This window comes from Cucumis sativus, chromosome 2, assembly GCF_000004075.3.
Source record: "Cucumis sativus cultivar 9930 chromosome 2, Cucumber_9930_V3, whole genome shotgun sequence".
Classification (NCBI taxonomy): domain Eukaryota; kingdom Viridiplantae; phylum Streptophyta; class Magnoliopsida; order Cucurbitales; family Cucurbitaceae; genus Cucumis; species Cucumis sativus.
The window spans coordinates 21760216-21787345 of NC_026656.2; the positions used below are offsets into that span (position 1 = coordinate 21760216).

The 27130-nt window shown below is 31.5% G+C and overlaps 3 protein-coding genes across 8 annotated transcripts; 1 reads left to right on the top strand and 2 right to left on the bottom strand.

The window, feature by feature from the left end:
• Positions 1 to 3089: 3089 nt before the first annotated feature.
• Positions 3090 to 6403, bottom strand: LOC101204446. 3 transcript variants are annotated; one of them, XM_004138629.3, is made up of 3 exons: positions 6246 to 6391; positions 6082 to 6091; positions 3090 to 5510 (listed from the first exon to the last, which is right to left on the bottom strand). In XM_004138629.3, the coding sequence occupies exon 3, from the start codon at positions 5461 to 5463 to the stop codon at positions 3637 to 3639; it is 1827 nt and encodes a 608-aa protein (XP_004138677.1). In that variant the 5' UTR covers positions 5464 to 5510; positions 6082 to 6091; positions 6246 to 6391; the 3' UTR covers positions 3090 to 3636. The 3 variants fall into 3 exon arrangements, with proteins under 3 accessions (XP_004138677.1, XP_004138676.1, XP_031736823.1); XM_004138628.3 differs by lacking the exon at positions 6082 to 6091 and having other exon boundaries at positions 6246 to 6403; XM_031880963.1 differs by lacking the exons at positions 6082 to 6091; positions 6246 to 6391 and adding an exon at positions 5754 to 6069.
• Positions 6404 to 15754: 9351 nt separating this feature from the next.
• On the bottom strand, positions 15755 to 17975 carry LOC101216688 (ribosomal protein S14, mitochondrial). Of its 4 annotated transcripts, XR_004214705.1 has the most exons (5): positions 17654 to 17975; positions 17107 to 17192; positions 16944 to 17000; positions 16716 to 16814; positions 15755 to 16099 (listed from the first exon to the last, which is right to left on the bottom strand). XR_004214705.1 is itself a non-coding variant. In XM_011651571.2 (2 exons), the coding sequence occupies exon 1, from the start codon at positions 17963 to 17965 to the stop codon at positions 17660 to 17662; it is 306 nt and encodes a 101-aa protein (XP_011649873.1). In that variant the 5' UTR covers positions 17966 to 17975; the 3' UTR covers positions 15755 to 16099; positions 17654 to 17659. The 4 variants fall into 4 exon arrangements, 1 of the variants encoding a protein (XP_011649873.1); XR_004214704.1 differs by having other exon boundaries at positions 16716 to 17000; XR_004214706.1 differs by lacking the exons at positions 16716 to 16814; positions 16944 to 17000.
• A 2099-nt stretch (positions 17976 to 20074) lies between these two features.
• On the top strand, positions 20075 to 24562 carry LOC101204203 (pre-mRNA-processing ATP-dependent RNA helicase prp5). The gene is made up of 6 exons (XM_004138627.3): positions 20075 to 20319; positions 20666 to 21363; positions 21608 to 21707; positions 22286 to 22540; positions 22943 to 23115; positions 24130 to 24562. The coding sequence occupies exons 1-6, from the start codon at positions 20161 to 20163 to the stop codon at positions 24431 to 24433; spliced, it is 1689 nt and encodes a 562-aa protein (XP_004138675.1). The 5' UTR covers positions 20075 to 20160; the 3' UTR covers positions 24434 to 24562.
• Positions 24563 to 27130: the final 2568 nt, after the last annotated feature.

Sequence of the window (27130 nt, forward strand, 5' to 3'; positions counted from 1 at the left end):
ATATGCTAATTTTTAATCAAGTTCAAATCAACAGGAAGCAAAGGTTAGGATAATTATTTTAAATCTAGTAAGGATACTTATTGATATATCAAAATATATGTGATATATCACGATAAATAGATAGACAGAGCTAGTAGTATAACTTCGCCAATCGTCATCTATTGTAGTAGTAAATTGGGGTGTGTTTAATATGCTTTATAAATATAACAATTAAGTTAATTCTTATAGTTATGGACTCTCATGGAAGTATAACAATTTGTGCAAGTTCGAAAAGTTTGCACTTTGGATGCAAACTATATATTTCTGCATGTGATTGTGTTTGAAAATACAACGTGAAAACTAACTTTTGTAAAATCTTAATAGTTAGTAATGTTTGGTAAACTACGTTATGATTTTATGATACATAATCACCTTTTAAATTCTAACTAATGTATGTGAAAGTAGATAAGTAGATGCTAGTATATTTGACATCTCTAAAAAAACTTTCGATTTTTTAACATTTGAATAAATATATTATAATAATATTAATCCATATTATTGGCACATATTTTTCAATTCTTAATTGATTAAATTTTTTACCTCAATTTATTTTCTTAAACTTGATCAAATAGTCTAGTTAAACAAAATTAGATGAGATTCTAATCATATTAAAATCTTAAAGGGTTTTTTTTTTCAAAAATAATAAGGGAAAAAACAAACAATTTACAAATACAAAAAATTTGTCTATTTTGCTATTCTTTTTTATCATTTGCCACTTTAAAGCTATTTATTAATTAATTATATTCGTGTGAAAGAAAAGGTTTAACTATCAATGTGAAAATTATTAAGATAGTTCTTATTTTAGTTCATATAATTAAATGAAACCAATTTATAAATAGTTTTTCTAACAATATAGCTAGTTTTTCTAATTTAAAATAAAATTTATCAAACATTATTTTATTCCTTTCACACTGTATTTATTAAATATATATATATATATATATCAAAAGCTACAACATTCGTTTGACGAACGGAAATTAGAAAATAGTAAAATACTATAACAAAAAGAAAAGAGACAGTGAATATAAAATAGTAAGCATGCTAAAATAATTGATATAATAACACGGTAATTAATTAAGATCATATTAGTTATAAACACCAATTATTATAATAACCCACCTCAAATTAAATTAAGGTTCAAAACACCCGAAGATATATATATATATATATATATATATATATATATATATATATATATATATATATATATATATGCATATAAACAGTGTATATTACAACTTTTCCATTTTTAAAAATAAATAAAATTTTCATCTCAAATTACCAAATAAATCTTCCAAAAATCAACCTATTTCATACCCTCAATTTCCAAAATTGAAAATCAACACATTCCAAATTCTTATCTCAATTTACCAATCTATCTTTATTAAATTGATTTTTGTAATAAAAAAACAACATATATTAACCTTAAACCCTAATTGAAACCTTTTTTTACACATCATCTAAAAAAATAACAATAATTTGAAAAACGACACATCGAGTTCCCACATATTCCGAAATCTTTATACTCAAGTTTCACATCAATATACCACTATTTGAAATTTCATTTCCAAGAATATAAATTTGAAAAGAAAAAGATGCTTCTTTTGTTTTCACCTTTTTCCATATTTTTATAATCAATTTACTATTCAAAGTTTCATTTAACTTCATTTTCGAGAAAAGTAATTTGAAAAAAGATAATATTTATTCAGTTTTTACTTCTTCCATCTTTTTCATTGAATTTTCACGTCAATTTACTATTTAAAGAAAAGTAATTTGAAAAAAATATGACATTTATTCATATTTACGTCTTCCTCTCACATCACTTCACTATTTAAAATTTCATTTTAAAAAAATGTAATTTGAAAAAAGTAATATTTACTCTATTTTTACCTCTCCCTCCAACATCTTCTCATTAAATTTTCACATTAATGTATTATTGAAAATTTTGTAGTTCTGAAATTTCACTAAAAAAAATCCACAATAATTTTACAAATTCATGTGATACTTGTGATTTTTTATCCAAAACATCTGTAAATTACCGATAACGATGGATTCGGGGATGGAACCATACAACCTAAATAAATTATAGGCAATGTTTGAATGCTCTTTCAGAAAGCCAAAGGCGATTTTGTTACTATTACCTATAAGTAGAACCATACTTGAGATAGCTAAAAGTCAAAAAGCACTTTTAATTACTAATATCTAGAATCATAAGATTTGAGATAGATAAAAGTGCTTTTAAGAAAAAGAAGGAAAAAAAATACTTGCAGTTGTAGAGTGCTTTTAGCATGCATTTAGCTAAGAAAGCTAAAAGCAGTTCAAAGGCCTTCAAAAGAGTGTAGAACAAAACACTTTATGAAGTATTTTTCTACAAAAAAGTGCTTTTACTTTAGAAGTTGTTCTAGAAGCACAATTGAAAAACTAAAAAAATCTCTCAACTAATATGTTGTCACCCTTAATTGTTGGGATAATTGTGGTGCTGCAATGATGAAGTTCCCAGATCAGATCTTCCTTCATTGTTCCATGTTAAAGGGTGCTGATTCATTTCACCACTAACACCACAAGTGGAAGGCAAGTCAAGACTCAAGATTAAGACTTGTGATGGCCTATTTTCCATGGGTCAATGGCTTGAAAGGACCACAAAGCCAAGGAATTGGTGGATTCAGTTTGTGGAGGTATTGTTAACCAAAACAACAAAACTGATACTTAATAATAAGCTTCTTGCTTTAGCTATAATAGAGAAAAATAAGAAGAAAACGACCGGTATAGACTAAGATAAAGCACTAAAGCAATCTTATGGTAACTGTTGGATGTAGATTAATAAAACTTATCTTGCTCCCCACTAATAAACTGATAAATTCAAAGTACTTCTCTCTTCAACATTCGATGGTGAAAAACTGCTAGCCACATCGTAGGGCCTCATCGAATAATTTCACCTAAAAGACTGCAGGTAGTGTAGATAAGAATGAGAATTAAAGAGAGCACCAACAAATTGATATGTACCTACAAGTCAATATCAGTCAAACACGATAATGAACTACACGGAGGAATGGCCACGCAATAATCAAAGTTCCTGAGATAAATGGCAATGCAGGCTGGAACCATTTAAGACCAAGTCATAAAATTTACAGCCATATGTTGAAAATAAATGGAAAGGACAATAGCAAATTGTGAAGAATTCTACTTAGATGCAACAAGCTCGATCTCGAGCGATTTTCTGTATGTAATGGCAAGCCTATATAGAGTAGATATTTTACATATCTGGAGAACGTATTACTGATACATATACAGCTTTCAAGTAATGACAACTTAATAGCGGCAAACCATAATTTTACGGGGATGGGAGTAGAGCCCATTAGCACAAGCTGAATAATACCTCTATAAGAGTAAAAGAATGTTGAAAAGCTCAAACCTAAATCGTCATTGACTTCTGGCATTGAAGTATTGATAATACAACCGAGTAGCGCTGGCTCTCTCTCTCTCTCTCATGCCACATCCAATTGGTTGATATTGGTTTTGTAGAGGTGAGGAGGCCTCCAGTCGTTGGACGACTGAGCTGCAATTCAGTGGGCAATACCAGTAGAATAGAAAATAATGTTACCCAACAATATCCAAATATTCATCATGTATTCTACTGCTGGCACACTCATTGAGAGCTTTTGCATTGAGTTCTCTACCAAAATTCCATAGGTAATTCAGACCAACAAGAAGTTCGGTAATGATCGCTTCGGTCTTTTCTTGATTTGCAAAGAAAAGAGTTTGTACAAGAAGCATATTGGTCCTGGAAACAAAATTCTGTTGTTCAAAACTACGTTCAGATTGCCATCTAACCATGTTGTGAGCCAGTGGAGCAAGCCATTCTAATATCCCAGCTATTGCCTCATTCCACTCTCCTGCAAGACCCGTGTCATACATAGATGAAGCCAAGCTTTTGGCATATGGCTTTAGGGCTGCCCTAAGGCTAGCTCGAACTTTAGCTGGCAACATATTGTATAAATCATCTCTAGCATCCAGGCCAATCAAATGAGGAGATGCAGCAAGCTTCTCAATTACAATAATGACATTTGCATAGTGCAGTGCCAAAGCAGCACCACCAAGAGTCTCAGGTGGGGCATCCAACAATCGGCACTTGGTGCTGAGCAACTGTTTGCAAGGACTGGCTCTGTTGCAATGTTCAACAATATTTCCAGTATCTTTGGCTCCATTGATGAGCTGAGAATGATACCCATTTGAACTAATGTGGCAATTGGCAACCATAGAACTAGGGCCAGATATCATGCATCCTTTAAAAGGTCCAACTTGAGTTAGTCTGTTTGGCTTCTGATGAGATTTTTTCCCATTAAATAAAGAAGAGTAGCCACCGACAAGCCAATTCTTCTGATTGGTTTTATTGTCTATTCCAGAAGTTGGACCTGATCGTATTGCTGAACTTGTGAGAGGACCAGAATAAGAGTTGAAGTTTCTATTGGTTCCAGAAACAGGCCCCGAAATAGGACCTGACTTCGTAATAGAGCTGCCAAGAGGACCTGAATAAAAATTATTGGGCTTAGCTGTTTTTGAAATTGGCCCTGATTTAGTTGTAAACCTCTTAAGGGGACCCGAAGCAAATTTAGTAAGACCACTCTCAGAGGGATGGACCATGGATTGCATTAATGAAGATACGGATTGGCTACGTGCTATATAGTCAGAACTCATATCTCGTGAATCATCCGTTCCATCATTGTCCACGCTCTGCTCATTTTCAAATACACGTTTGATCCTACTGAATATGGTGAATAGGGATCTAGCTAGAAGAAGAATTGTGTAATCATAGGTTCGTTTCCAAAGTGACATCTCTCGCAAATTTTTCACCTCCTGCTGCTTCCATGCAACCTTCTTTCGAAACTCAACTAGGTTTATAACATCTGAGTCCTCATTAGCCTTCATTCTGCTAAAAGTTTGTTCAAGATCTGCAAGCATCTCCATCTCCTGATACAAATTTGCATTGACTGAAATAAAGGTCTCCATCTTCTTCACTTTCTTTTCCATCTTCTTCCACGAGTATATCCAACCATAGGGATCAGCACCAATTTGAATTAGAGCATCAAAAACATGCTCGAAATTTTTTAAACTAGGATCACTGCATTTCTTTCCAAGCCTGGCAACAGATTTAGCCACATGAACTAAATTCTCTGTCATCTCTGCACATATCAGACGTACAATATATTCATCATCATCTGACACAAGTTTCTTGATGCCCAATGAATTGTTTATCTCTTCCCTCAACCTCCCGACTTGCTTATCGCTCAAAGATTGCCATAAATGAACCAACTTGGACATCAAGCTAGCAATTTCAAAAGCTAATACTCCAATAACAACCTTCTGCGTGGATTCGCGTTTCCTTGGAGGTTTCCAAAGACTGCGAAACCAAGATTCTGAAACCATCTTTGCCCAATTTGAAATTTAAGATGCTCACAACCGCATCCCTTGTTCTGTACCAAAAAGAGAAAAGCATAAACTTCAATCAACTCCATATAAGCTGAGAATACAAAATTTTCAGTAGAAGAGCAAGGGAAACATCCATCGCCCGATGGAAGTTAAGGCGAATGAAGATGTCCGTTAGATCAATATACTAAAACTACACAGTACAAACAATACCAATTACACTCGAAGTCATAAGCAAAGCAAGCACGAAATCGCAAGATCGACGGATAAAGATGAGAAATCAAATTAACCTTCCATGTCTTAAAAATATTCATTCCACCAACTCAACCGATCAGCTCAAAATTCTCCAAGCTTTCCACCCCTTTTTCAGCTTCATTCAAAAACGAAAAAGCAAGAAAACGAAAAAAAGAAGAAAAACCCACAAGAACCAATTCCGATTGAATCTTTACCAGATTTCCAAAGACAAGAAACATAAATTTACAATCCCCCAATATGGAAAAAACGTACGGATTCACAATCTCCAAAGCAAAAAAGAAAAACACAGGATCCAAACACCACCCAAAATTCCAGCACCTACACTAAGCAAGCAAGGCAGCAAAAACTCCCAAATCCACAAACCTTCGTTCTTCTGAAAGGGTGATTTGCGAGGTTAAACATGAATCATCAGAACTCAGCTCCCGAAGTAGAAAGCAGATTCAGGAAGTGGATGAAAGAATGACGAAGATCCTTATATAGAGAGTGAGATGAAGAAGAAAAAGACAGAAAAAAAGCAGAGGACTAACCGATCACATGCAGACGGAAAAGCTCAACCAGAAGTCTTCAAGCAGAGACGAAGGATGAAAGTTTAGAGAGAGAGAGAGAGAGAGGAAGAGGAGAATGAAGAAGCGACGAAGCTGCAGTGAGGACTTGGACCACATGGAAGAAGTGAAAAAGAAAATTATAATAAAGAATGGGAGAAAACGAGTAGAATTAAAGTGTAGCTATTTTATATTATTATTATTATTAATTTCATATAAAAATAGGCTTTCTAACTCTACATATACATATAATCCTAATTGATATATATTCTTTTTTAACTCATGAAATTTAAATTTCAAAGAGAAAATATAATAAGTAAAAGATATTGACGTTTTGTCCCATTCACACAATTTAGTTTTAGAAAATTATTTCAAACACTAAAATTTACTTTAAATATTTTAAAATATAACAAAACAAGTGTATATCAATGAAGATTTTGAAATTTTGCTATATTTTGTAAATATTTTTGTTCTAACTTGTTATATTTAAAAACAAATCATTTAGTTTATGTATATTAAGTTGTAATCTTTTAATTTATGAGATAAATGTCCTATGAAAATTACATCAGGTCAGTCTCGTCTTTCTTAATCGTTGAGAATACCTTGATGTAGTGGAAAGATTGTATCACAATCTAACTATTACTTGAGTTTAACTAAAGCTCATATTGTCGTACCAAATGATGGCGTTGAGGATCCATTGTCCTATAAATAGACAATGAATTATGTAGACACGAACTAACGGATCAAAGTCATGGATCTTGAAATGGAGGCCATGTACTTCAATTCAGTGTGGGAGCTTGTAGATCTACCTGAATGGTTGAAATCTAGAGGGTACAGATTGATCTATAAAAGAAAGAGAGATTCAGTTGGAAAGGCATAGACCTTCAAAGCTATACTTATAGCAAAAGTATATACTCAAAGGGAATGAGTTGACTATAAGGAAACTTTCTTCCCTGTTGCTAGAATAAAGTCTATACGAATTCTCTTGTCTTACCACATCTTATGATTATGAAATATGGCAATTTGATGCCAATATTGCTTTTCTGAATGACAATCTTAAAGAGAGTATCTTTATGTCTCAGCCCGAAAAGTTTATAACCAAAGGTTAGGAGCAAAAATCATACAAGCTCAATCGATCCATTTATGGGTTGAAGTAAACATCCATATCTTGGAACATTATGTTTGATACTACAATCAAATCTTACAGTTTTAACCAAAACGTTGATGAACCTTGTGTTTACGATAAAATTAACAAAGGTAAAGGAGTTATTTTAGTACTTTATGTGGATGATATCCTTCTCATTGGGAATGATGTAAGATACCTAATTGACGTTAAAACTTGGCTAGCAACTCAATTTCGAATGAAAATTTTGCGAGAGGCACAATATGTTCATACCTATATCAACAAAATTTTGGTTCGATATTTAATGCATAGCTCTAAGAAGGATTTATTATCTTTCAGGCATGAGGTTCACTTGTGTAAGGAACAATTTCCCTAAGACACCTTAAAGAGTTGAGGATATGAGACATACTACCTATGCCTCAATTGTGAGTAGCTTAATGTATGTTATGCTCTATGCACTAGGCATAGACATTTGTTATGCAGTGGAAACAATCAGTAGGTATCAATCAAATCCAAGATTAGACCAACTGGACGTCGGTTGAAATTATTCTTAAGTATCTTAAGGGAACAAGAAATTTCATGTTTGTGTATGGAGTTAAGGATTTGATCTTTACAGGATACACTAACTCTAATTTTCAAACCAATAAAAATTTTAGAAAATCCACGTTGGGGTCAGTGTTCGAGCAAGGATGCATTGCATATTCTAGTATGGAGGTTGAATACGTAGTTGCTTACGAATCAACAAAATAAGAAGTTTAGCTTAGGAAGTTCGTGCATGTTTTGGAAATTTGTTTCAAACATGAACTTGCCTATCACTCTATATTGTGATAGAAATGGGGCAATAGTCAATTCTAAAGAACCTCATAGTCATAAATAAGAAAAACACATAGAAAGAAAGTATCACTCGACACTTGATATAGGAGATTGTGCAACAAGGGAACATGAACGTAACCAAAATCGCTTTGAAGCACAACATTGTTGATCAGTTCACGGAGACTCTCATGGCTAAAGTGTTCGAGGGTCATCTAAAAAGTCTAGGCCTACGAGATATGTACACTAAGTTTAATTTACATTGCATGTAATTTGAAATGTTCAAGTCAACTTTGGAAATTAATATAGTGTATGGTGATAAATTATAATATAAAGTTTATATTTTAATTCAATTTTATTATATAAATTTAATTTTGAATATGATTCAAAATTAATTTACGAGAGAATAAAGTATTTGAAGGAGTTCAAATATTAATTTAATATGAATTATATTCATATTAAAACTATAGTTACAATTTAATGTGTATACACATCCTTAAGTTGGTAGGTTAAGATAGATTTTTAAACAAGAACATGATTCAAATTTGGATTAGATTAAATATAAAAAATTAGAGTAATTAATAATTTAGTTTATTTATATTATATTAAATTAAGTTAATTAAATAAAAGCATAGGTTACATTAGAGAGGTTCATTGTGATTAATTAAATTAGTAATTTAATTGACTATTAATTCATTAAATTATTATTTATATTTATTTTATTAAATAAATGGAAGTATTAAAATATGGTGCGACAAACGAGATTTTTAAGCGGTAGTGATCTTAATTTCAAGTACTTCAACGAATGTAAGTATTCTTTTGTTTATGACTATTCAATTTCTATTCTTGTATAAAAGCAACTACACCGAGGTTAATTTTTATAAATATAAGAAAACACCAAAATATTTACGGTTCATGTAACAAAATAAAAAATTATAAGATATTTTCATATATTTCAGGTTTGCATTGATTTTTTACAATTTATTCATCTTCTTTTTATATTACTTCTTCTTCTTCCTTTTCCATTTAGTTATCTCTAGACTCAATTAAACTCTAACTCAAATCTTAATATTTAATTTGACTTGAAACCATCAATTTAAAAGTTAAAAGAGTCATAAATTTTATAAAATCAGCAGAGTTAAAAAAAAAAAAAAAGTAAACTTTGAAATTGAACTAATTTGTTCTATGATTATGATCATTATTATTAATATCGTCCGAGTAATCTACACTTTAATAAGGTTGACTCCATCACTTTCTGCCGCTCACTCCTCATCTCTTTATGCTTTTCTTCTTTCCCTTTTAGTTTGTATTATTAGTCATAATCCCATTTACTTACTTTGTGTTTGTGTAGATGTAATCAAATATCAGCTCACATGTCAACATTTCCGGAAAGCGACTTTCATTAATAACAATAATAAATCCATTCTTTAATATATTGACAATGATACTTCGTATATAAGTTTTTCCCTTTTTAATTATTATTATTTTTTTAAACCAAGAGTTTTATGTTTCCTTTTCTTAATTTTAAAATATAGAAACAAACTAATTAGAATCACCCGTTAAAATAGAAATATACAAAGCAATATCTTTAAAGTTAAGAAATGTAAACCACTTAGGATAAGAAAAATAATAATAATAATCGAACCATTACTAGAATCTCTCTATGTGGAAAAGAGCAACATACCCTGTATTGATCGTATTCAACTTATTAACTCCTTCGATGAAGAAGAATATGTTTGAAAATTTCACGAATATATCAAGCATTAAAAAAGAAACTACCTACTACAAAACATATTTTATGTGTTTGATAAACAACCTTGATCACGTCTACTTAAAACCAACTTAATGAACACTTCTCATTATCTTGGACCATCCCAACCCTTCTTACTGACTAACAATATTAAATATTAATTAGTTATACCTACTAAAAAAAGGAGTTCATATACTATGAGAAAATTTGGAAAATCAACAATATTATTATAGTCTTACAAATTTTTAAAAAATATGTTTATTTGTTGTGAGATTGTTTTAAAATAATGGACGAATCCTTTCAAATAATAATAATAATAATAATAATAATGGAAGAAGAAATGTATTTATTACGATATGATATCATTTTTCTGAAGAGCAACAGTATAATGAAACTGACATTCTTTTTAGTTGTTTTTTAAAATTATATTTTGATGAACACAATATAAAAAGTACTTTTCCGAATCATTGTTTGGGAATTTTAGTTTAATTTTATTTCAATATTAATTTTTCCTATACATTTCTTTGTTTTACCATATGCTCTTTACACGTCTCTAAAACTACATCAAACACAAAATCATTCTTTATTATTATAAACCATAAAACTACATAAAATTTTTATAAAGTATAACACAGTTTTATATTATGTAAAGGATAGATATTAGTCTATTAGTCTATTAATATCGGTTAATGTTTTTCATTGATTGAATATGATATATTGTTGTATTTTGCTATAATTATTTTGATTTATTTTATTATATTTAAAAATGTATAATTTTTCTCTTTAAAAATAGATAAAAGTCATAATATAAGAGATAAAAAAAAAGGAAGCGGCAAAGTATGTACATCTGTGAAAAAATTTAGAAAATGGAAAAAGTCCACAGCCTACCTTGAAAAATATAAAAATTGTCTCACGATCGTTTAGATTTGATCGTACCCAAATATAAATAATTTTCTTCAAGATTATTTGTATGGGCATTTGATTTGACACACGATCATTTAGACTTGATCGTTTAAATTTAAGTATATATTTTTTTAAAGATTTTTCGGTAGACAATTGTTTAGATTTGTATTGTTTAAATTTGGAAAACAAAATTTTAAATTTTCTTTATAAAAAAATTGGCACGTTATTGTTTAGATTTGGAAAACAATTGTTTATATTTAGTTTTTTTTTGTACCCGATCGTTTACATTTGACAATCCAATATCCAATTGGTACCCGATCCTTTACATTTGCAATCCAATATCTAATCTTAAACAATCAAATAACAATTTGAAAAAAAATATTAAAAAAATTACAGAAAGTTAGAAAAAGAATATAGAAAGGAAAGGCAAACATAAATATTTTAAAAAACATGCAGAATAATGGAAAATGACGATGAAAAGAAAAAAAAAATGACAGAGGAGGAAAAGAAAAAACAGCGGTAGAGATGGGAATGATAAGGGAGGGCAAACAAACGTGAGATTTTTAAAAATAGTCTGTTTAATGAGTTTTTTCATTTTGTTATACATGTAATAAATATTTGATCAGTTTATTGTATTTATGACAATTTCTGTAAGAAAACAACAATCACTGTAAACTAGACTTAGAGTATGTTTGGATTGAATTTTAAAAAAAAAATTCAATAATACATTCCCTTTTTTAAACACTTTTTTGGAAATGATTTTAAAATTTTAAACACTCAATGTTTGGTTAGACTTTTTTTTTATAAATGTTTAGATGTGAATTTGGTTTTTTAAAGACTTCTCAAAAAATAGATTATTTTATAAATAAATTTTTAGAGAATGCATTATTTTAATTTACCAAACACTATCATTTTCTTTAAAATAGATTTTTTTTTACAAAATTAAAGACTCTATAATCTAAACCAAACACACTCCTTAAATTCTTAAAACTAACTAAAAGCATAACCAAATTTCTTTCTTAGTACAAATTGGATTGAGAGATTTGATCTTCAAACTACTTAATTTTTAGTACATACAAATGTCAACTAAGTTAAGTTTTCGTTGGCTTCAAAAACGTTATCCGATCAAAACAACATTTTCAAAGTTTCATTAATAATTTTGTTCGAAAAACAATTAAAAGGAAAGAAAAAAATGGAGAAATGGAAATTTGGAATGAAGTGGAACAATTGAAAGGTGTGAAGGAGTAAGTCATGATATGGTTTAATAGAGAGACTTGAACACGTAAAAGCCAAAATATTTGACCACTTGTTACTCACGTCTCCACCCAAGCTTTTATCATATTAAATATACACATAATCTAATCTTTTAGACTCCACTCCTAAACTATTAATTCTTATTTTGAATTGACTACAAGTAATATAGCATAATGAAAAGATATCTACTTTGAAACAAATATTACAATATCTTTCTTTATATATTGACCCATACACTAGAAATGAAATGCATGTTAAATACACATTTCGGTCCGAGGTTAGTTCAATTGTAACTGTATATTTCAATGACACATTGTTTTTTAATATCGCAGATATGATAAATATGACAGGTAATTAGTTATATCATACGACTATCAAAGAGCTGTCAGCATTTAAATTTGTTAATTTTGTAATTTAAAAATGTAGTAACGTAAATTTTTGCAAGCACCCCTTTTCTTTTCAAATAAAAGGTTAAAACTTTAATTTTACAACATTGTACGTACCGATAAATTCAGTGTAGGTTTCAAAGACTGGGCTCAAAAGTTCCCTTAACTTTATGCGTTATATATATAAATAGGAATAATAGCAATTCCAATAGCTAACTTAATGGTAAAACTATCATCCAGCCATCTCTTGACTCATGTTTAAGCTTCACTCGATACATTTTCTTTCAAACTATTTTTACTAAATTACAAACCCTCCGTCAACAAGATTTATGGATCAACCACTGGTTGTGCTTGAAAGTAAAATTCAAGTAAACAATTATTGTAATGAATAACTAATATCTCATTTGATAACCGTTTTGTTTGTTTGTTTTTTTATTTTTGAAATTAAGTTAAACATTATTTTTAGCTCTAACTTTCTTTAGTTGTTACCTATATTCTACTAATGGTTCAAAAAATCAAGCTAAAAATTTGAAAACCAAGGAAAATAACTTTCAAAAAGTTGTTTTTGTTTTTAAGGTTTGATTAAGAATTCAACCAGCACTATATTTTTAGCTGATGCAGTTAGTTTTATAGTTTATAAGTATATTTTAAAACCCTCCTTGAAAAAAATAATTAGAATTTAATTTCTTAATCTCCTTACCAACACATACTTAAAAACATGAAATTCAACACTTTTTTTTTTTTGCGTCCACTCTTTTCAAAATGCCTACCAAATTGACTCTTAAAAATGGTTATATATCTAATATATGTGTATGAAATAACGTAGTAAGAATCACATTCAATTGTTTTTTCAGATGAAATCCATTTGTTGAAGTAAAAGATGTTTATTTGTTTATTTATTTCAAAATATAATAATAATAAATATAAAACGTATCGATGGATTAAGCTTTAAGTGCATATGATGAGAAGTGAAGAAGTAGGTTAATTAAAATCTTAGTTTGCATTCATTACCCACAATGTATCTTTCATCTTTATTGACTATAAACTTTTTCCTTTCTATTTTTTCTTACATGATGTGTTTGCTAGCAAATGACCCTAAAAGAATGTTAAATATATTAAAAGGGGAAGCCTTTTAATTTCTATCAACATAATTAGGATGCCTTTAGCCATGGTGTGATGACCCATTTCCCCACTAATTTTGGTGTGTGATTGCCCAAACAAGGAATTAACATTTTGTTTAACTATATATATATATATATAAAAGACAAATGAATGTCCAAAACACATAACTTAGTAGCAATGAGTATATCGTTGTTCCTTTGAGATGGAAGGTTTAAACTTACATATTCTGATTTACTAAAAATGATGAATTAACTTTATTGACAGTAGTTTGTGTTAAATTGACATTTTTGCTATGGGAAGATGTTCACGCGATGTTAGTAGATTTGAAAAGTTATTGCTTGCCAAGTTTTGGCCATTGAAGCACAACGTCAACTTCGACATTGCAATGTTGTTTCATTAAATAGGTTTCGATCACTTGAAGAAAACATTAGACAAAGGAGAACAGAGAGAAACATATATTAATGAAGCAAATAGATGAGAATCATTTTAATTCACATAGAAACAATGAATGGTATGAAAAGAGATAATTCATAGCAATCAACATCATTATACGACCAATGATGAATCCGATCCAAAATCTATTCGTATCAATATTTTTGTGGTATTACATAATTTTTTAAAAAATAATTATATGTCAATGCACCATATCTATAAGACATTAACAAATTCTACTATTTTCAGCAAGGGAAAGCCACAAATTTCCTAACTGCCTACACATTCTTCGCACGATATGATCTAAAACAATATATTCTTCTTTAAACCGACTACAATGCAAAAAACTTGCAACTCACAGAATATTACAACAAAGAGAGGAGTGCGACGTACTCTTCTTATAAAGCTTAAGAAGTAACCTCTGCATTCCAGGATCCTCAAAAATAAAACTGACCCTAAGATGCAAAGCTTCCTAGCATCAATTAATATGATGTAATTCTTCAAATTAATAAGCAATTTAACACAAGATGTTGAAAGACAGACATTTATGTCTCCAATCTTGGGAATAACACACAATAATTTTGGGGTGTATTATTTTCGTCGTCGTTGTTGATGGCTGCTGATGTCGTTTCTAGGGAACATTTGAATTGACAAAAGATTAAAACGGTCGATTGTTAGGATACTAAGAGGGGATGTTTGCAATTAGACAATGAACAAAAGGGTTTGTATGGTTTGTTGTTTACTTCGGGAAATGTTGTGTGGTTGCTTCTGGTGATCCTAATTCCTTGAGGTTTATTTGGGCTGTTAAACAAAAATGATCACCAAAGAATTCTAATACCCTACAAGGATTTAACAAGCTATATATAATAACGCCCAAAAGGCCGAGAGATTAGCTAGAAGTTCCCTCTCAAAGTCCAAAAAATAAGAGACATATTTTAAAAAGTAAAAATAGTATTTATTATTTTTTTAAGAAACACTTGTTTTGTTTTTCTGGAACTTAAACTACAGTTTTAAAGACTAAAAAAAATTGTAGTTTTTAAAGTCTAATATCTACTGATTATACGCTGTTTCATTGGAGATGAACTTTAGCATGAGCAAATGAAAGACAATGAATGCTACAAGAGACAAGAACGCATTGAATCCATTCATCTTGCTAAGAAAATATATATTATGTATGTACATATGTGTGTGTAATGTGTAGATGTATACACATATGCATATATACGGGTAGATATGTGTAGATCTATATATATATGTACATATGTACATATAGATACATGTATTATATGCATACATATATACATTTATATATGTGAAACAAAAAAATAAAAAATGTGATATTTAAAATGAAAGATGTGGAAATTTGTAAACTCATTTTTCGAGAAAGCATCCAAAACTCTTCAAATGCTCCATGAGTCTTCAAATGTCCGAACATATTACAACACTACAAAATATCTATTGCACTAAATTATTTGACTCAACTTAGAAGATATAACAATTAATCTAGAGATCTTGTGTAACAACGAAGCTCTTGTATGAATCTTTGATTAACTTAGGTAATTAGGGAGCACTCACTTTTACCATGGGATGTTGACTTAAATTAAACGTCAAAACAATAATGTATGAAGACAACACATAAATGTACGGATCAACTTGCTTTTAAACTATTCCCACAGACCCTAACACATTTAGCTATAAAAATAAACTCGCAAGATATCGAATCCTTGATGGATGGTCAAGGTGATGTGAAAAGTTTATAGATTACTAGGCCAAAATTCAAATGAAAACGCAGTAAAAAAGAGGGTAAGTAGCAGATAAGCAGGGGAAAAGAAAATCGTAACTATCAGAAAAATACACCACCATTAGTAACTGTCTAAGATAAAACACTTATTGAATAGCAAAAGTAAAGCCTTTACTATTCTTTGGCATGAATCATGTCCAAGGAACTTAAAAGTAATATCACCTTTTTCAGAGCATATAGTTAATTCCCGCTGAGATTAAAGAGATAACTTTGTAGAAATATAACAACCCAACAACGACAAAAGTCTCTACCATCAATCTGCACAAGATACACAGTTAAACGAGTCAGCAAAAAACAAAACCAACCAAAATGACACCTAAAATAACCGCAATGCTTTCAGTGACTACAGCATCTAAATGCCTTGTATTTATGATTGAAATGGATCACCGGCACCGCTAATTATACATTGCAGATAAATAAGAAGAGTGTAGTTGAGCTTCAGATAGCACATGAATTACGTATTCCAAGTTACTTCCTCCTCTAGAAAAAGAATTCTTATTATAGCAAGTTAAATATACAGAGTGTAGAAATTTTCTTAGCTGATGTAGGGAGGAGAAGAATTTTTATTTTTAGAAAAATATGAATTACAAAGGCATAAAAAGAAGGGCGAGTAGGTGCATCCCAAGGTGCAACCATCTCTATGCTTTCCTCCCCTATCATAGGCACCAAAAAAGTAATTTAAATATTTTTAAAAATTTCCACATGTCACATTATGATAGGACAATTTGGTGGGATGCACAAAGATGTGTGCACCCCGGAATGCACCTAAATATTTTTTTTAAGAATGAACCCGAAAAAGAGAAGCCCAAGAACAAGCTACATAAAATAACTCCAATCCAACAAAATCAAACCAAGATCGTAAATACAAAAATACCTAGTGATGCACACTCAAAGGGAGGCAATACATCTAGCGAACTCCCAAACCTCAGCCACACGACCTCTTAACCAACGATACCATTATATTATTATTGGGCTTCAGCCAAATACCCCAAATGACAACAAAGAAAAGTAAAAATTAAAGAGGGTGAGATATCTTTTTTTTTAATACAACAACTAGGAGTTAGAGGATTGAACCTCTGACCTAGAGGAATGGAGGTCATACCAATACCACCATCGAGCCAACCTCACTTTGGCGAGGTTGAGAAATCTTCTTATAAAACTGGAGAAAATATAAAGAATATTGGAACCAAGTTATACATACTCTTACAGCTTGTTCATATATATCTTAGAAATAAAAAGCTTTAAGAATATTGTACAACACTTACTTCTAGTGCTAGGGTGGGAAAAAACTATAGAGAAATCCAGATCTGTAGATTTGAACTAGCAAATATCCCTCTCCTTATTACTGAACCTAAGTAGTTAAAACTGTAAGTCAGCAAACATAAATCAACCCAGCAACTGAACCTTAATCTTTTAAAGGAAGATATCGCAGCTTCTAGTAAGAACGGCTAAGCTAACAGACTCCAGTGTTACTGTTTTGCACGGTGAGTAATGAACCAATGGATCATCATAATCAATTTCACTGGCGATAGAATAAAATCAAGCTTTCATTGGCAGAGTATGTCCATAAAGGAGAACAAATAATCATGGCTAACCCAACTCATACCATGTTCCCAAGACAATGAATTACTAGTCTAGTTTATCGTTAAACAAGCCAATTTATCATAAACACGTATCAACACTATATAAGTGGAGCCTAATACATATACAACACACACACATATCTTATCGCTGCCTTCATTTTCATACCCTAAACATACAGAGTGAAGAACTTTTGTTTTTGGATAAGAGTATAGTTGAGAATTTTCGTACCAATATCTACCAAGAAGCTTTCTTGACACCCATTACAAGACCTTTCTTCGCCAGTTCACGGAAAACGATACGAGACATACGGAAAAGCTGGTAGACACCCCGAGGTCGACCGGTGAAAATGCAGCGATTCCTCAATCGAGTGAACGAACTATTTCTTGGCAACTTCGACAGCTTATTACGATGCTCCTCACGAATATCTTTGGGAAGACTCGGATCGTTGCAGATGGCTTTGAAAAGATTCCGCTTCAACTCGAACTTGGCAGCAAGCTGTCGGCGATAATTATCGAGAATGTTTCGCTTGTCCCCCGACATTTCGCTTCACCTAATTTCTCGAATTTCATGGTTTCAAAATTTCAATAATAATTCAAAAACCTAGAAAGATACTGATTCCAACTATCAAATCAGGCGCTCGTGGATCCTTATTCATCCTTATTCATCCGTTTGAATGCGGAGAGTGAAAACTCGTAATAGAAAACAGGGAATAAAGAACGAAATGAAGATTGAATTACCTTCAAGCGTTGAAATCCTCTATAGCTGCCTTTGAGTTCTTTGAGTTTGAACAGACAAGGGAATTGAGGTAGATGGAAAAGAGCGAAATCGACTGAATAACCGATAAATTAGCCACGAGGGAAAAGGAAACTAAAATAAAATGGATGCGGGCAATGCAATTCGTTTGGGCCGGCCCAACACTTGTAGGTGAGTTTATAATTAGGTCTTATACCAAAAAAAGACAAAAGACATTCATTTAATTTAAATAGAAATTTCAAAAAAAGTCCTAATTTTAAAATTATTTTTAAAATAGAAAATATAATATTTTACGAACAATTATAATCTTTTAAGTTACCGGCTATGGGCCTTACTCAAGTGAGACTGCCGATCTGGCTACCCGAAATGAGAGTGATAACTGCCGATTGATGTGAGGGGTAGAGATTCTATTAGAAAAGATACCCGATTCGTATTATTTCACTCGTGAACTCAGGAAAGCCTATGAATACCGCTACAAGGAGAGGAGCTGCTGAGTCAAGCTCGCTGCAACGACCTTACTTACTGGGACGGAAGGATTTGAACCTCGTCTGGCCTGACCACGCATATTTATAATTTTATTCTAATTTGTAATAAACTATTTATATATTATTTCCATAATTATATCTTTACCTAATTCTTTCCCTCTCTGGCAGCCATTATATATTTATTCTTTTCAATCGCCGACAACTATTTTTACCTATTCTTCTCTATCATTTGAAGCTTTTAGATATTCAATCATAAAATTCGAATTTTTTCTTACATTGTTTTCTCAATTGGTATTCAAATTTCTCATATTCGTAAGCTGCAAAATCTTGACAAGTGGCTGGTATATACAATTCTCCATCACCTGAAGCTACAATAAAGTCCAATTATTAACCCAATTATCTTTTATTACATTTTGTGGTGAGTGAAAATGGTTTTTCCTCAAATATGTTTATTAATTATATGCCAAGTTCTTCCTAAATCCCCCTCTCTATCATCTTCTTACTCACCAACTAATTAAATTCTCTTTCTAATCATATATATGTATGTGTTCCTATAGGACATATGCATTTCTTCTCTACATGTATGTCATGTAACTTCCAATCATGAATTTCTTACTCACAAGAAATAATGCATTTCTTCTAATAGTATTGCCATCAATTTTTATAAATCAAGTGTAAACCAATCATGAGAAAATAAAACAATCATCATAACAATTTTTTTGCAATAATTTAGTACATAATACTATGGACATATGCATCAATTAGTACAAATTTCAATGACATCAAACAATCGGTTAGACAAATTTAGTGGTATATCTAAAATGTGCCTAACAAAAATCTCATATCTCAACCAACAACTTAAACAATAATGATCTATAAAAAAAAAGTAAAAACTTTGATTTTATTACTCACTTGACTTCAAAGAGGATGAATACGACACGTAGAATAAATGGAGAGGTTCGATGAAAACGAAGCTAAAATAAAAAAGGAGTGGAGAAGCGTTTCAAAGTTAAAGTCGAAACTAAAAATAGAGAGCCGTGAAGAAGAAATGGGTCGAAGATGCGTTCACTAGAGACACCGAAGTTGAAGTGTGGAAGCGGGCGAGTTCATAAGAACGAGTGGGTTACTTTTTTTTATAATGTTTTGTTTTGTTTTTAGGTTGAACAGAAGAGAAAAGAAAAGGAGAAAAAAAATTAAATAAGAGTATTTTGGATATTTCATTTTAAATTTGTCATAAAACTCTATTTTTTTCAAAATCAATCCTAAAACTAATTTTCTACTCCATTTTTAGTTTTTTTTTTTCAATTTCAATTATTTCTCCCATTATTTTTTATTCTTGTTTAGTGTAGAATTACCAATGTGCCCTCATCCTAGAATCGAATTAACCACTTTACTTTACACAGTAACGGAACGACATCATTTCCTTTGCATTGCCGCCTACCCTCGCAACTCGCGGCGGCACAACAAAACCTTTGGCTCTCTGACTTCTGAGTATCAATGGCGAAGGGCGACGATGCACTGACGAGAAAAAGGAACAAAGCTTCCCGGAAGAAGCTTCGTAGCAAGAGCGGAGACTCCTCGGCCGTTTCTGCAAGAGTCGCCTCCATAATCGCCGCCAAGAAGCGGCGCATGTCCGGGAAACGAAGACAATGCCAGGTAACTTCGGAACTATTCATCATGTGTTATTTGATTCATATTCTAGGGTTTACGAAGTTATTGCGTACCGTTCTTTGCTTGAGGAGCGACATTAGTGAACAAGGGCTAGTGGATTTATCTCGCTTTAGGGATGATGATTTATAAATTACTGTTGTTCGTTTTGAAATACTATTTGAAAATGCTTGTTAGATAACACTCTGTAGCTCGTAAATTAAGTTAGCTGCTCAACCCGCCGGAATCTTACTTTTGTTTTGCTAGTCGTCTGTATTAATTACTCTGTGTAATTGATATTTATACTCATCTTAATGGTCGTAACTATACGGAGTTTGAATTTGTTGCATTTCAGGGAATGTGTTTTAGCCTTCCTACTCCTGATGATCCCTACAATGATAGAAATGGGAAAAAGGACACTAAGGTCAAGCCTTCAAAGAGCTCCAAGAGGGAATTTCCGAAGGAGAAGAGTACTTCTGCACCTAATGGAACCCTTCGAGACGTGTGCTTTGAGAATGCTCGGAGTTCAAAAGAAGGGTCTGGAGGTACTCTCCCTAGTGGCCGCGTAGCCAAAAGAAGCAAAACTGATCCTGAAAGAACAAAAGAATATGGGAATGCGAAAGGCAGTGTACAAGGCTTTCAAGAAGAAGACTCTGAAAGTTCTGTCGCTCCCTCAAAGTTTCTTATACTTTGCTTAAGTGCAATAGAGAATGCCCTATATCATGATTCCATCAAAAGCATCAACAAGCCTCTGTTTGCTGATACTTGGGGAATTGAGTTTTGGAAATGTTATTCTTCTGGCAAGGATATTCTTGACACCAGTGGGTTGTCTTCTACAGACGAGAAAATTGCATGGGTGGTTTCTTCGGCTGCTGACAGTATTGCCAGAAAGGAGAAAGAAGGTTCATCTTTCAGTAGCCCTTTTCTTTTATTTCTTGTTCCTAACCAAGAGAAAGCTACTCAGATTCGCTCCATGTGCAAGCCATTGAAGGCTCTTGGAGTACATACAGTGAGCATACATCCTGGGGCATCCCTAGGTCACCAGATTCAAGGGTAAGCTTGTTTGTGTGTATATTGTAACAGACTTTTTGTTTGTGCTTGAGGTGTGAAATATTTTGGAGTATCAATTCTTTGTTCATTGTACAACTTGTACCTGCCGCTGTTTATACAATGGATCTGGTAGTGACTACTTGATTCTGTACCTACCCCGTATATGCATTTAGCATTGTAAACAATTTGGACTCTGTTTGCTTTTTCTATTTTATATCTAATTCGGAATTTGTGTCTCTTCCCATAGTTTGAAGAGCTGTGAACCTGAATTTCTTGTGTCCACACCTGAGAGACTCTTGGAGCTTGTTGCCATGCAGGCTATTGATATATCTGGTGTTTCGTTGCTGGTAATTTGACAGCCTATGTTTTTTATTTGTGATGAATTTTAATGATCAGAAAATGCAATTACTGTTTCAGACTTGGTTATTCCCTCCTTCAGGTTTTATAGATGTCGTCTCTACAATCAGGGATTAAAATATCGATTATAATGTTGTTGGAATTTGAATGTCGTGGATTATTTAGATATGTTGATATTGACGGATATTTTTGTAAACAAATAATTTATACTTTTTAAATTAATAGTTAAGTTCTCTTTACTTATTGAGTTAGACATCTTGTTATTGCTATTTTTATTCACGTTGAGATAAATAGATAATATATTTTTTATGCCGTGTTTGGTTCTTAATAAAAAATATTGGAGATATGAATTAATTCTTAGTATTGTTATTAGATTCTCTAATTAATGGATATATTGACATATCGATGAACATTTTAATCCTTGGCTCAATTATAATTCTATCAAGGTGTCTGAAGTCATAGGTAGCTTGTTTTTACTTTAGAATTATACAGTATGTCACTAAATTCCTATTGCCAGTGTTATAGACATTCTGATTAAAGTTCTATAATTTCCTTGACGTTTTGTCAGGTGGTAGACGGACTGGAATCTCTTTCAAGAGGTGGTTATCTTGATATGACACAGTCCATCAGGAAGTCGATATCAAGCAAACTGCATACCATTGTTTTCAGTGATAGCTTCAGCTGTGCCTATGTCCCTTTTATACAAAGCCTCCTTGGGGGCCCAATTCGAAGGCTGTCTCTTAATACTTCTGTGGCCTGTCAAAGTGCCTGCATTATTCAATCGATAAACTTTTATACTTCTGAAAAGGAAAAACTATCAAAGGTACACATGCACATCATTTTCACATATTTGAGGTGCACGGCAGCCTTGTGAAGCACCGGGAAATCTCTGCTTACTCTTACATAACCTTTTTGAAGGAATCTTTTGTTGATGAATTTTATGCCACGACTGTGAGCCCAATTTCTTAAGCCTTGAGATAGCAGTTATTTGCCAAGTAATGATTTAAGAGGGATAGGTGTCTTATCCAAGCTTCTAGGAAGCTTTTGATTGTGGATAAGATCCTCGCATTCTGATCCTGGTCAATCACTTTTGAGCTTTTCACTTTTTACTTTTTAGTTGGTAATTCTTGCTCCTAAAGTCATAGTTTGCACTTTGCACACTCCTAGGAAAAGAAGCTTCTCATTAGGATTGTTTATTAATAGTCATCATTAATGATCTTTGAAGGTCATCCAAGCTTTGGATCGAGCCAATGGTAGTCAGATCCGCCCACAGCCGTTGAAGATGCTTTTTATTCTTGGGAAGGAGTGTAATGTTCACGATTTAGCTGCTGCTCTTAAATTCAAAGGCCATGATATCGTAGCTGGAGCATTATGTGGTGTCCCAGAAATTAAGAACAAGTAAGCATGCGCTAAGCAATAGATTTTTTATGCCATTCTAAAGGGTTGTTTTATTTTATTTATATTTTTTAATTTAATTTTTTATAATAAAAATTAAATATTTTTATTTTTATTTTATTCCCCACCCTACCCTCAATCTAATGCATGGGTCTTCTTGACAACCAACAAGTGCGTATTTACCATTTTTCTTTTATTTTTATTTTTACATCACAGCATTACTTTATGCATCGATTATTCAAGTTTCTTATTTTTTTATAAAATATTTATCAATTAGTTAGTAGCTTATTTTTTTTTATCTTCCTACTAGGATTTGTGAGTCTGTAGAAGTTAGAGATTGTAAAACATGCATGTAGAAGTAGAATGCCTAGGTGCACGGAATTCCATTTGGTAAATATTGTCATTAGAACGGTGGAATGCCAGAAAATTGCTGTGGTAGACAGGCATTTTGGTTTTGGGAATTAAGCTTGCAAACATTTCTTCCACTTATTTCTTTGTTTTGTTATCTATCTTCTTCTTTCTTCTCCTCCCCTAAATTTCTTGCATAATAATATTTAAGAACTAATTCTGTCGTATTATTATTTGGATATTGAGTTTTCAAAAATATACTAATTTAGTTCTAGTTTAAAAAGTTTCTCAAACTCTTGACCTCTTAGCCATTTTAGGGTTTAGGGTTCCATGGTGACCACCTATTAAGAAATTAATTTCCTACGAGTTTTCTTGATACTAAGAAATTGAGAGGAAACAAATTTAATTTTCGAAAACTAAAAACCGTAAAACTTGTTTAATAATTCAAATGTTTACTTTGGGAAATTAAAAACTGTGATAAGAAAGGGGCAGTGCTTCCTAGCTTATCCAATTTATACTTCCATTGTAGGAGAACCGAACAGTTCGGTTCGGGTTGGGTCGTTTCTACAATGGTTCGAACTGAATCAAACCCTTCTTCTTTTAGGATTTTAAGTTCTACTCTACTGAAAGAGAACTAATCTATTTTTACCCTTTCCTTCCTTTGTTTAGTTTGAAAGTAGATGGCAAATTGAGGCCCGTAGTAGCCAAGACTGATATAGAGCAAATTAACACCATAGATCTTGGAACCTATGAAAGCATATTCATACTCTCAGCCTTTCCACCAATCGACAAATATGTTGAGATTCTAACAGGAATGGCTCGACACACGAACAACGGTGTGCTGCACAGCTTCATCAGCAAGGAAGAAGCATCTGTGGCTGGTTCCTTGGTTGAAATCCTTGAACAATGTGGGCAGGATGTCCCTAAAACTGTAAGAAACTTATCCCTCACACAAGCCACGTCTCATTCTTGAGTATTAACTGCCTCTTCTAATTGTCATCAATATGTTTGTATAAAAGAAAATTTTGACCATTGATATCTATTTTCATCATATACTGGTTAGTTTTTAATGTTTAATCAAAGAATTCTACACCTTGTCTAATTTTTCTTTCTTTCTTTAATCCACGGTGAGAATGACGATTGCATGTTTGGAAGTGGTTGCATGCTTGGAAGTGGTTTCTGAAATGGTTAAAGCCACTTTTGTCTGGTTTAATATCGCTTTAGAACTTGTCTTTAATTATTGTTAACTTAACCATGCTGGATAGGGTTACTGGTAAAATTAAGACAATCTTAATAAAATGACTAAGAGGGCCATATACTTAAAAAAGAAAACTATTGTAGAGTTTAAAATATAGTTAGACATGTTTTGGAGTTTCGATCCCTTTCAAACTTTTGCTTATATAGGTAAGTAGTGAGCAGAAAGCTATTAAAATGAATATGGTTGCTTTAGAATTCAATCTATTCGGTGAGTAATAGTAATGCATAGACTTGATGGCCTTGGTTTTTTAAGAATATCCAAGTCGACATTCGTAGAAGTCATAAATATAAAAATTTTAGGAAAATTTATGAAAATTATTTCAAACTACAAAACTGCTAAAATTACGTAACAAAATTTGAAATTTTAGAATTTATAATATTTTGGTTCATTTTTGTTATTTGAAAACAACCTAAAAATCTATTAAAATAAGTTTAATTAATGACAATCATTTCAGCTAATTAAATAAGTTTGAATTTCTTATTAGGTTAAACTATAAATTAAGTCTTAGTAATTATATTTATTTGATGCATCAATTTTTAGAATTACAAATTCTTTTGAACTCTTCATATGTAGAACTACAAATTTATTAGACAAAAACTTAGAAGTTTAGAGATCAATCAATTTTGTCAATTAAACCAAGTAATTCTTTAAAATTAAAAAGTTTCAAGAACTTTATTGCACAAATTTGGAAGGCCATGAATCCATTAGACGTATAGTTGAAAGTTAGGGGATAAAATAGACACAAATCTCATAGTAACCTACACCTACAACCGTATAGATGAAGGAAGCTTTTATTGGAAGTCTGTCTTGTAGGCATGCATTCACTTAGTTTGCTTCAAGTGTTCCCTTTTTATGATTTATTATAAGGAACAAATACAAAAAGATTTGGTGAGCCCAACAAATAAATAAATGTACAAGTCAAGTTTTGTTAGAATGTATTTTTAATCAACCCTCTAAAGCTAAATTTCAAAACAACACATTTTGTTTTCAAGCATGTGCTTACACTTGATCATTATTATTGTTAACTTGAAACTAATGATAAAGGACATATTCTAAAATTACGAAGATACATTGGTTAAATTTAGACGTTTAAAAGTACATGAATTAAAAGGAAATGAGTTTCAAAATAATTAGTGAGGAATCAAGTAGTTTATAATTGATATAAGAGATAGATAGGCAAAGAAATGGTTGAATTGGATATCAATACCATTACTAATTTGCCCCCAACGGATTCAAATTATTTTTTTGGCATACAAGCAATTGTTATTGTTGTTATTATTATCATTATCATTATCATTAACAAGTTTAAAAATAGGAGTTTAAACTTCGCTCCTTATTTATTTAAAAGAGTTCGTGGGTTCTATAAAAGAAAATATCAATTTCATGCCTTATCAACTTCTTACACTTGAGAATCGTGAGTTTACTAACTTTTTAGACTTCGCAAGTAAACTTCTTACCCCAATCACGGCATATTTTCACTTCCAAATTAAGTTATGAAAATTGTTAATAATATTCCTATTCAATATGAAACTAAATAGATGTTATTCTTTTACGTTTTATGAACATTTATAAAAGATGTTGTAGATATCTCGTGACATTGAACCTATCAATTTATTAATATATTGATGAATATTATCATTCACAAATTAACTATATTTGTGTTTGGTAAGTCCTAACCAAAACACTTGTAGTTGGTGAGAAACTCAAAGGTAGACAGCCTAAAAGCTTAAAGGCATTAACAAAAAATGATATCCCATCCACCAATAATGACCCCAAAATCCCCAAAATCCCCTATTCTTCTCTTTTTCTTTCATCTTCCTTTTTTGATGATGAATTGATTGATTTACTTGTTTTGAAGCTTGTGATTTAAGATAGCTTCTATTTTGTTTTCCTTTTGAAGTTCCTTAGTAACTTCACAAACAATGAGAATGAGAATTGAGATTGACACTCCAACCTCTTCTTTTACACTTCTTCTTCCAAACTTAGCCCCCAAGGTTGACCACATGGACTCATCCTTTTGCAAATCTATGACTTGAGTAGCTTCTTATCTTTTTTGTCCTTAGTTTTAGGTTAAAGAAGGCTATTGAATGGTTATGCATTAAACCGAAAACCGAAAGTATATAGATTTTGTTATACTCTAAAAGTTCGAATACTAAATAGTTATTTCAAAAAACATTTTAAACCTAAGATTTATTAAATTTGTTGATATTTTCTAAATTATATAGTACAACTAATAAGCATACTCTCTCAAACCAAAAGACAAAGAACTTCCAATCTCTTAAATTAAAAATAATAAAATACCCATATATGGATATAAGCGCTATAAGAAGATGTTTTGCTTTTATACTATTTTTAATTTCACTATTCAAAATTATTATATATTGTTATTATTATTACGTCTAGTCATGATTT

Bases quoted from the DNA above. Each gene is read 5' to 3' on its own strand.
- LOC101204446 (XM_004138628.3), bottom strand. From the start codon at position 5,463: ATGGTTTCAGAATCTTGGTTTCGCAGTCTTTGGAAACCTCCAAGGAAA.
- LOC101216688 (XM_011651571.2), bottom strand. From the start codon at position 17,965: ATGTCGGGGGACAAGCGAAACATTCTCGATAATTATCGCCGACAGCTT.
- LOC101204203 (XM_004138627.3), top strand. From the start codon at position 20,161: ATGGCGAAGGGCGACGATGCACTGACGAGAAAAAGGAACAAAGCTTCC. The intron at 22,541-22,942 runs GTACACATGCAC...TGATCTTTGAAG, and splicing joins AAAAGGAAAAACTATCAAAG to GTCATCCAAGCTTTGGATCG. The intron at 23,116-24,129 runs GTAAGCATGCGC...TCCTTTGTTTAG, and splicing joins GTCCCAGAAATTAAGAACAA to TTTGAAAGTAGATGGCAAAT.